At 34.4% G+C, this 11,405-nt stretch overlaps 2 protein-coding genes across 2 annotated transcripts; both read left to right on the top strand.

Annotated features, from left to right (window-relative positions):
• The first annotated feature begins 2,478 nt into the window (after window positions 1-2,478).
• Window positions 2,479-3,852, top strand: LOC148554456 (uncharacterized). Its single transcript, XM_088490325.1, has 3 exons — window positions 2,479-3,453; window positions 3,542-3,784; window positions 3,835-3,852. The coding sequence occupies exons 1-3, from the start codon at window positions 2,479-2,481 to the stop codon at window positions 3,850-3,852; spliced, it is 1,236 nt and encodes a 411-aa protein (XP_088346451.1).
• A 332-nt stretch (window positions 3,853-4,184) lies between these two features.
• Window positions 4,185-8,710, top strand: LOC107644256 (uncharacterized). The gene is made up of 6 exons (XM_088491872.1): window positions 4,185-4,268; window positions 4,831-5,282; window positions 5,371-5,497; window positions 6,769-7,047; window positions 7,880-7,987; window positions 8,084-8,710. The coding sequence occupies exons 1-6, from the start codon at window positions 4,185-4,187 to the stop codon at window positions 8,708-8,710; spliced, it is 1,677 nt and encodes a 558-aa protein (XP_088347998.1).
• The last annotated feature ends 2,695 nt before the right edge of the window (window positions 8,711-11,405 follow it).

Below are 11,405 nucleotides of genomic sequence, written 5' to 3'. Positions count from 1 at the left end.
TTTGGTTCCAAGTAACTTTGTGGACCATTGATTTACAGCAGCATAGATGAGAGATTTCTTTCTCTATTTGTCCCAAAATGGTGTCGCAGAAAGTTAGAGAATGAGTGAAGAAAATAAATCACCTTTAACTTCTGACTAAGCTTAGCTCATTTTGATTTGGGTGATTAGACATTTGCTTTTGTGATTTACCTTTTATTTCTTTCTTCTCTGGTGAATGAACCAGGAATAAGCTTTCTTCTCTTTCTTTATGTTTCTGACCGAAGTAAACTTGTGAATGATGGCTTTGGATGGCTTCCACTTAAATGATGCATCTTGGGCTGGATTTGCTTCACTTACCTCTCAACCCATGTGATTTCTTTGTTATTTCTTTTGGGCTTGGTTTGTGTACTTTGTATACATCAGCAGCTTCTGTATCTTTGTTCCATTTGAATTGGGCTGCACTAATCATTTGGGCCTGCATCACTTAGATTAAACTGATCAAAACTAATTGGGTATTTGACCCAATAAAATAATGTTTGTCATCATCAATTAAGATTAGTTATATACTTAACTCAACAGATTTTCTTTACAGGACCCAAATCCTTCATAGCAAAGGATCTGTTGATAAACCACTATTTTATGGTTTATCTTGTGCTAATTTGAGTGGTTTTTATCAATTCTTTGCTCACTTATTCATATAATTTGCATGATTTTACAATTCCTTCCTAATTCTGTGATATAATTGAAAACATGTTTCCTAGGCCTTTAAACTGTCAATTTTAATTATTCTTTATTATCATTCGATGTCGTGATCTGTGTGTTGAGTAATTTCAGGCTTTATAGGGCAGGAATGGCTTAGAGGATGGAAAGGAAACATGCAAAAGTGGAAGGAACGCGAAAAATGAAGTTTTGAGGAGCTAGCAGCGACGCGCACGCATGGGCGACGCGTACGCGTGCCTAGCGCAGAAGCCAAGCGACACATACGTGTGACTGACGCATACGCATGACTGACGCGTACGCGTGACATGCGCCACGTGCAGAAAGTTGCAGAAAGCACTGGGGGCAATTTCTGGGCTCCTTTTGGTCCAGTTCCAAGCCCGAAAAACACAGAATAAGAGATGCAGAATGGGGAAAACACAAGAGAGAACTCATACACTTCTCATTCATTCACAATTTAGGTTTTAGATGTAGTTTCTAGAGAGAGAGGCTCTCTCCTCTCTCTAGGTTTTAGGATTTAGGATTTCTTCTTTCAATTTCCCTTTGGTTCAGGTTCAATGTTCTTTTAATTTAGTTTCTCTTCTACTTTTATTTATTCTAGAATTCTAGTTTATTTATTTTCCTAATTTGGTTTATGAACCTTTCATGTTCTAAATTTAATCTATATAATAGACGCCACGTGTGTTGTTTTTTTATATTAAAATTGACGAACGTGTCGTATATTTTATTATTTTAAATATCGACAACCCTGCTGTCGATAAATTTGAACGATCTAGATTACTTTCTAAAATGGAATGAAAGGTCTAAATTTAATCTATATAATAGACGCTATATGTGTTGTTTTTTTATATTAAAATCGACGATTTTGTCGTCTATTTTATTATTTAAAATATCGACACCTTTGCCGTCGATAAATTTGAATAAAATCGACAAACAGGCCATCAATTTTTATCACTAAAAACACATTTTCTCAACTCCTGCTTCCAAAGTTCAGAAACGCATGTCTTCCCCAAATTCAAGCTAGGTATTTTTATTACTAAAAACGCTTTCTCTTCAACACCGCCTCCGTCCGACACCACCACCGGCGACCACCATCGCCTACCCTCTCTCTCTTCCTTCTTCTCTTTCTTCCCCATTTCTCCATTTCTTCGTTCCTGCGTGCGACACCCCTGTTCGTGGAGTCACCCTCTGTCCGCGTCTTCAAGCACCGACAAGCAACCACCAGCGGCGGCGACCTTCTGTGCCACCGCGAGATCACCACCACCCCACCGCCTCTCCGTTCTTCTTCCTCCTTTCATCAATGCAGGTTCCCTTCCCCTGTTCCCTGTCTTTCTTTTCTTTATTTTCACTACTTTTTAATTCTGTTTTTAGAAATTTTGGTTAGGCTTAGGTTTGTTAAAACTTGTGTTTCTGGACTGAAATTATTGTTGGCTGTATCTTTCTGAAATTACTGGGTTGAATGTTGCTTAGATTAAATTGAAATTTACTGTTTTGAACTCTGCACACCACATGTTCGGAGAAATGCCTGAATGGAATTTTTGTATGTAAGGCTTTATTATTATGATTATTATTAGGGAAGAATCTAATAGTTATGGAATTTTGTATGTAAGGCTTAGTGGCGAACAGGTCTGGGAAAGAGTTAGACACTATCCTAAAATAGTTGACACAGGAGGACAAGTGAGATTGAGCGGATATGGGGTGGAACACAATTGGACCAAAAGGAGTATATTTTGGGATCTCCCATATTGGAAAGATCATTTGGTTCGTCATTGTTTGGATCTAATGCATATTGAGAAGAATTTTTTTGATAACATAATGAATACCGTTATGGATACTGAAAGAACAAAAGACAATGAAAAGGCAAGGTTAGACATGGCTGTGCTTTGTAAGCGACCATATTTGAATTTGGTGCAGGTACGCGAAGGTCATTGGGCAAAGCCTAAGGGCAACTATGTCTTGACACTCCAACAACGAAAAAATGTTTGTAAATGGGTACAAGAGTTGAAAATGCCAGATGGATATGTTTCAAATTTACAAAAGTGTGTCGATGTCAAAGGAGGAAAATTGTTTGGGATGAAAACTCATGATTGTCATGTATTTATGGAGTGTTTGCTTCCGTTAGCCTTCAAAGAGTTACCAGACCACGTGTGGAAACCGTTGACCGAAATAAGTCAATATTTTAGGTACCTTTGTTCATCTACTCTTCGGGTTAGCGATCTTGTACAAATGGAAGTTAATATTCCTGTTATTTTGTGCAAGTTAGAAAGAATTTTTCCACCAACTTTTTTCGACGTAATGGAGCATCTACCAGTTCACTTGGCATATGAGGCACGTGTTTGTGGACCAGCTCAATATAGGTGGATGTATCCCTTTGAGCGTGAAATAGGCACGTATAAGAGATCAGTGAAGAATCGGGCTAGAGTAGAGGGTTCAATTTGTCAAGCATACCTGGCTAGAGAGACATCAAGTTATTGTTCTTATTACTTTGAGCCACATGTCATGTCTAAGAGAACAAGGCCGAATCGGAATGATGATGGTGGTGTAAGTTCATCTGAGCCTACCCTTTCTATTTTTGATCAACCGGGTATTGCTGGGGGAGCCAACAAAGACAGATGGTTAACTAGTATGGAAATGAAAGCCGCTCATTTACATATCTTGTTGAATTGTCCTGAAGTCGATACATTTAGAAGTCAATACGAGCAGATCCATGGGAGCAATAATTCTTTATCCAACTTTCCATCATGGTTCAGTGAGCATGTAAGTTTTTACATTTTGTTGACTGTATCAAAATATGTCAAAGTAAATCTTGTTTTTCTAAATACTATATTTTGTTTGACAAAATCAGGTAAAAAATCCCAGTAATGGCATAACTTGTCCTTATTTATTGAGTTTAGCATTCGGGCCAAAAACTAGGGCGATGAGTGTAGGTATGTTCAAGGTTAATGGGTATAGATTTCATACTCCTGAGCATGCAACTGGAAAGAAGACAGATAATACAGGCATATATGTTAAAGGTGATGGAGGGAATGATGCATCTGATTGGTACGGCACTCTTAAAGAGATTTTGATTGTTGAATATCCAAGTCTTGTTAGTTTAAGAGCCACCTTGTTTTATTGTGAGTGGTATGACCCTACTAGGCCTCGGGGAACGCGTAGACACAAAGACTACAAAATAATTGAAGTATTATCCACTAGGAGATATGGGAGTTACGATCCATTCATCCTTGCGCAAAAAGCTAGACAAGTGTATTATATGCCATATCCACAAGGCTGTAAGTCTAATTGGAAGGTTGTGATTACATGTAAACCACGAAAAATAATGGAGGAGGCACAAAATGAATCTGAAACCGAGGTGTATCAGAATGATGAGCCTCCACATGCTAGGATCATTTCAGAAACCGAGTTTCCACCATCATTAGCATCTACGTCAGGAGATGTTGATATGATACAACTTCAAGTAGTTGACCTCCAGGTTCCTAACGTAAATAATGAGGAGGACGATGACATTGAGAACTATGATGACGATGATGCTTACATTGACGATGATGGAAGTTCAGAATTCTCGGATTGAGGTTTTAGTTGTAAATTCTTAGTTTGCAAATTTGTTAATTTACTTTTAAGACTCTTGAACCTTGACTTTAAGAACTCTCAGTCATTGATTCCTTTAAACTTTGAAGCATGCATTTTTCGACATTTTTCTAAATTAAATTACAATTTTTATTCTTTACCCAATTTCACTTTTTTTTTATTAAAGAAAAATCTACTTCTGCTATATTCTTTACCCAATTTCACTCATTTGTGGCATATCTCCCAAAACACGCTAATTTTTACTACTAGCTGATGACACTACTAGCTTATTTTACTTTAATTGCATATTTGCTAATACTCCTCTTGCTGCTGCTGCTTCAATGAGCTAGCTTATTTTACTTTGAAGCATGCATTTTCCTCTCATCTTCCTACTCTTCCTTCCCATGCATTTTCCTTCCTACTCTTCCTACTCTTCCTACTATTTACTGAATTCAAATCCGCAAAAGTATTTTACTACTAGCTGATGACACTACTAGCTAATTTTACTTTAATTACATTTTACTTTAACTAGTATGGATAATAACTTGCTTATTTTAATGTGTACAGGATATGGTTGGTAGAGACGGAGATCGCGGCCGTGGCCGTGGCCGTGGCCGAGGCCGAAAGGGGAGGCCTAGGCTTTCTACTGGTCAGCCCCTTGACTTGCATGCGGATCCATACTCTCTCGTTGGGTCATCATCCGACACGACTGCTCCAACCAATGGGAGACCGCCATCTATTGCTACTACTACCCCTTCCCATCAGGAGCCTCAGATACAAATGATGCCTACTCCGGGTGTGCCAAGATTATGCACTCAACAAGCCAATGAACCTTCCAATACTGCCTCACATGGTGTGCAGAGTGATCCAGCTATTGTAGCTCCCAGTCGACCAGGATCTTGTGGGGAAAGACAAACCACATCTAATAGTACCCAAGATGCTCAGGGTCAAGGAACATCCACTGCCACTGGTCACTCCAGCACAAGTGCTCCAAAGCTTAGATATGATGGTGCCAAATGGTTTGTTATTTGCTTTAAATTTTATGAATAGCATGTCTCATTTTTACTAAGTAATATGTCATTATCATTTTTTTGGTTTTTGATGTAGTTGGCACCCACCTAAGCTTGGATTGAAGCGTATTTCTCAGGTTTTTAAGGAAAACTACAACAAGCCTTGGCTGAGTTTTGATGAGGCAGATGATGATATTCGGAAAATATGGTGGACTGAGTGGAGGGTAAATTTTATCTACCTTGTTTTATGTATTTTTTGTTGTAATGTTATTAACTTATTACTGTGTTAATGACTTAATTAATTCAATTGTTCTTATTATATTTTTTGTTTATTTTGGTTTCCTGAATTTAAGTTGTTCCTCTTATCAGCATTCTAATCTGTATCTGCTGTGAGATAATTGATTTCAAAGGTGTATTTTTCTGGACATCCCTGCAACTGCAAGTGTTGGTTGTTTTTGCTTCTACTTTTAAGTCTTTGCGTGAAGTACTAATGAATGAGTTAATGAAACTAACATAAGTGGAAAGGGGTGTATAGTGATATTAATACTTTAAAGTCTTTTTAATAAACTCTCTTCTGCTTCATTTGATTATTAAAGCCTAATATTGTTGAAGTTTACCCCTGCTGCCATCCATGTGCAAACCTTTGATTTGAATTTAAATCTGCACAAACATCAAACATGACACCCATTGGATTCTCGACAATAGTACTATTAAACTTGTGACTAGCCCAATCATGTGTAGTTGTGTACAAAGTTATGCATATCTATTATTATGCTTCTCTGTTTTACTTTTTTTTTTAATTATTTTCTGTGTGGTATGAGAGAGAGATAGAGAGAGAGAGAGAGGGTGTGTGGATGTGTTTGAGTGTGGTGTTAGTGTTGAGAGAGCGTAGCTGTCTGTCTGCTTGCTTGCTTTTCCCTAATTTATGACTAAAAGTGACTTATGAGAGAGAGCAAGTGTGTGTGTATATGTGCAACTGTGCATTGCAAATTGAAACTAGTTGCAAGATAAAGCTTAAATTATCTTTAGATTTAGCTTAAATTATGATTACAAAGTAAACCAAAAGTACTATAGATTAGTCGTATTCTTGTCCTTTAAATTGATGGCTTATATATAATTGTACCATAGACCTAAAGTTGTGGCTTTTGAGCTCTGAAGGATCATGTCCACAATCTAAATTAATAGCTTTCTTTAATTTAATTATTACCTTAATTTTTTCAACATTGTCTTAGATGAAACTAGGCACTCAACTCGAACTAGAAAAAAGATCAGCATATTTAGATGATTTTCACTACATGATTGTATTATCTAAACCTCATTATTGTTTTTCATTTTATCCTAATATTTTACATAATTTTGCTATTAGAGAGAATTCTGATATCTTTAGATTATTATTACTTGTTAAACTCAGCATTACTTGTTATTTATTTGTCAGCAAAATAAATTTGTATCTGTTCAGAGGCTAAATTTTATTCCAATGATTTTTTTAAAATAGAAATGCTTTGACATTATTGATACGGAAGAGGATGATATCTATCAAGCTTGGAGGTTTAGGGCTGCCAAGCGCTTGCGAGGTATGCTCCATGCCATTCGCAAAAAAGGTGCCCGTCCATATTGGATCCCACCAGAAGTTCTTGGTGAATTGATGAGACGTTGGAACACTGATGCCTATAGACAATTACAGGCGAGAAATACAACTGCCAGGAAATCGACTCGAGGTACTTCTCTTCACACTGCAGGAGGCACCACCTTTCCAGAAGCGAGGTTACACTTGGTAAGTTGCTTATAGAATTTGTAATTTATATTTATATTATACAGAATTTGAATATAAATTGATAACATAAATAATATGTATTTGCATGCACTATACATAGAAAGGACACAGTAGATAGCCTGCTTTATAATTCCTACTAATTATTAGATATTAGATTTGGTTGTCCCTAGTGAATCTATTAGAAATGCAAACAAGGTTGTCCCTAATCTAGGCTTAGTGAATCTAGAGTAGTCCCGGGGCCTATGATTCACTTCCTTGGTCACTTAATGCACTTAATGCACTTCATGGGAACCTGTGCTACTTGATTGCTGTTGCTATTTTTAATTCAGTTGTGAAACTTTCAACCACTAAATCAATCATCTAAGAGTAGACATTGTTGCTGTCTTTCTACATGGGTATGGCATTACTACCACATATAGAAGTAAAGAATTTGTTCTTTAGTTCAGTTTTTGTTTAGGTACCAATTGTTTATTCAAGCTATTCCCTTGCATTTTGATTGTTTTTTCTTCCTTTCCCTTTAGTTATCAAAACTTAATACATCTCCTGAAGTTGCATTGATTTTCATGAGGTTTATCATTAGTAGTAAGGTTCTGCACGAATTTCCTTGCTTATTTTATATCCAAATCTTCTGCATATGTAGATATGATTGAATTGGTTATTTGGTTATGCTTTGGTAAGCCTTAATCAATAGAGAGTGAAATCTGTTCTTAATAATGATCTTGATCTAGTTTCTTCTTGAATTGATGCAAACTGCTGAGTTTTATTTTCTGCTTAATCAATTGCTTAGTACAATACATCCCATATTACATGATAATTTGGTTACATTATGTAGAATCATTCGCTTGGAAGACAATCACGTATGGATGAGTTTTTTGAGCACACTCATACTCGCAAAGAGGATAGGACTCAATGGGTTGATGAACACTCCCGAAAGACAAAGGTAACTTACCTTTATTAATTGTAACTATTTTGTTATCTAATTGTTATACATTATTAATACTTATAGTAGTTTATCAATCATTTCTCCTCATTGTAGGATATATTTCAAGAGCGTATGTTTCAGGCTGAGCAAGAGCGGCAGGCTGCTATAGAGGCTGGTGTAATTGATCCACCACCTGTCTCTGAGGAAAGCATATGGATTGAGACAGTGGGTGGAAAACGAAGAGGTAGGGTATATGGCATGGGTGAGGTAAGGGACTCTTCCATGGTGCGGCCTCGAGTTGATGGGCCAACCACGACCACCAGCGCTGATGTTTTGGATCTTAGAGAACGAATCATAATACTCAATAGGAAAGTTGAACAACATGCCGCTAAATATAGAGAGCTTGAAGACCGCTACCAAAGGGAGAAAAGAGAGTGGCAACAGACTGTTGAATCCTTGCGTGAGGATCTCAACACCAGTAACTCACAGATGGATCAATTTAGTCATCAGTTGAGCAGTTTGACTGAGTATGTGAGAGCCATGGGTCCTAGTAGTTCTGGATCACGTGTTCCCCCACCTCCTCCTTTTACTTTCCCAAGCTCTCAAAAAAGCACAGCCCCAGCCCTAGGTAGAAAACTCCCACCTATTCTGCAGCGACCAGGACAACCACAGAGTTCTCAAAGGGAGGATGATTCTGACGATTTTGATGACTCAGATGATTATTTAGACGAGTATGAGTAGGTTATTTAATTACTTTACTTTGAATATTTTATATTATTAGTAGATTGCAATTTAAACGAATATAACTCTAAGTTTAGTTATTTATCTTGTCTTGAGTCTTTATGTTAGAGGGTTATTTATTATTTTGATAAGTTTGTAAACTCCTTATCTAATATTTAGTATAAATTCTATTTTTATATTCAAAAGTTTATTTGTCTTATTATCTAATATTTTGTTTAAATTTTATTTTTATATTTAAAAGTTTATTTGTATTAACGGTTTACTATTTTTCAAATAGAAAAAAAATAAAACATATAACTATTAAAATCGACGGCAAAGTTGTCGCTTTTAAAAGTTAAAATAGACAAATCTAAATAATTAAATCGACGGCAAAGATGTCGATTTTATTCAAGCACATATCGACGGCCTTGGCGTCGATTTTATTAAACATATTATAGACAAAAGTGTTGTTGATTTTATTGAGTTAAATATCGACACAAAGGCTGTCGATTTTATTGAATCAATTATCGACAAAGAGGACGTCGATTTTAAATAATAATATCGACGGCAATGTTGTCGATTTTATTAAGAATGTAAAATTCTCACATCCATATTACAGACGGAACTAACGTCGATTTTATTAAATTATTATCGACGGCCATGAAAGCCGTCGATTTTATTAGCATTTTGAAAAATCGACAAGCTTTATAGCGACCAACTGCGCCGTTTAAGCCGTCGATTTGGCCGTCGATTTTAACGACGTTTCTTGTAGTGAGAAAACGTTGGAGAGAAACATAAGAGATAGATTCTTTAGTTTATATGTTATAGAATCAATCAACATCAATGATAATAAACTAATAATTGATGCAAATATGCAATATATAGATTAATCACCAATGATGCTATTATTGTGTGTTACATAATGATATTTTATGTGAAAATAATATTTAAATTATTAATATATATTATATTAATTAATTACTTTAACTAAATATATTAAATTATCCGACCATTTTCAATTATCATTTTCATGCAAACAAATTTAATAAATAATTACTGAATCATAATTATCACATAATAAAATAAATTTTTGGTAAAACTTTTCCTCGTTACAGCCCTTAGCCCACAGCGAGTTAAGTAAATAAGTAAGTCCAAAGGCCCATAACTTCCACTAGTATTATTTTGGATCCAATGCAAAAAAGCCGAAAAGCAGAGACGACACAACCTTTCGTCTACATGGCAAACTCATCTAATATGAACAGTAAAGGATAATACTCAAATTAATATCTGAAAGATAAGATATTTTTAAATTTTTCTTAATTAAATTAAGATTAATGTATTGTTTTTGTCTTTAACGGTTGGAGTAAGTCTTAAAATTGTTCTTAACGTTTCAATTGTCCTATTTAAGTTCCTAACATTTTAAAATTGATTCAATGTTGTCCTGCCATTAGGAATCCGTTAATAGAATTGATGGCGGGACAAAATTGTGACGATTTTGAAATGTTAGGGATTTAAATAGGACAAAAATCTTGGAGACAAAAATAATACATAGAAATAAATTTTAGTTTTATCTTTCAATAATATCAATTTTTTTACCGTACATAATATTCAATTATTTTTTAATCACACCTAAGTAAATTACACTTAATCACATTACTTCCATTCTAAATATTTTTTTTATAATTTTACACTTAAAGTTATAAATTAATATAAAAATATAAAAAAATTTATTTAGAATGAAAGTAATGTGATTAAGTGTAATTCACTTAGATGTAATTAAAAATAAATGAATATTATGTACAATAAAAAATTGATATTATTAAAGGATCAAATTAAAATTTATTTTTATGTATCGTTTTTGTCCCCAACGTTTTCGTTCTATTTAAGTCCCTAACGTTTCAAAATCGTTTCAATTTTGTCCCGCTGTCAATTCTGTTAACGGATTCCTAACGGTAGGACAACATTTAGCCAATTTTGAAACGTTAGGGACTTAAATAGGACGATTGAAATGTTAGGAACAACTTTATGACTTACTCCAAACGTTTGGGACAAAAACGATACTTTACTCTAAAAATTAATCATTTAAATATTACGAATTAATTATATCTGTCCTTCATTTACTCAACTCACAATTTTTGTCAATAATTAATAATGATAGTATACATGATACATAATATACTCAACCAGACCGTTGACTAAATATGTTTACGAAAATCTATCAATTTAGTTATTATATCGTATTGGAAATATAGTTTTTGTAATGGGAGAAAATAACTAAATTAATAAATTTTTATAAATATATTTTGTCAATATCCAATTAGACATATTATATATATTATCAATTAATATTTTACAACATTAATTTTTAAAAAAAAATTATTAATAAAACGACTGGAGAATAAATATAATTAATTCATAATCTTTTAAAAGATTAATTTAATTAAAAAAATTTAAAAATAAATTAAAAAAATATTATTTTTCAAGAACTAATTTTATTATTAACAATAAAATAATAAGAAACCTGTAAAGTGTAATATCTGGGTGACCCGAGCATCCAAAGCACTAGAATAAAAAACGGCAACTTTTGCACGCATTGGTGAGGTATCATTTATCATTTATCAGTGTTATGCTATCCACCTTATCTACTTCCACTTGTCATAATATTATTGAGGAAAGTAACACAAGGTTTGAATATCTAGAGTTGAGTCTTCATTTG

Source organism: Arachis ipaensis, chromosome B6 (assembly GCF_059453495.1).
Source record: "Arachis ipaensis isolate K30076 ecotype BB chromosome B6, ASM5945349v1, whole genome shotgun sequence".
Lineage (NCBI taxonomy): Eukaryota > Viridiplantae > Streptophyta > Magnoliopsida > Fabales > Fabaceae > Arachis > Arachis ipaensis.
The sequence above is the reverse complement of the archived record's forward strand: the minus strand, read 5'-3'. Positions and strand labels throughout refer to the sequence as shown.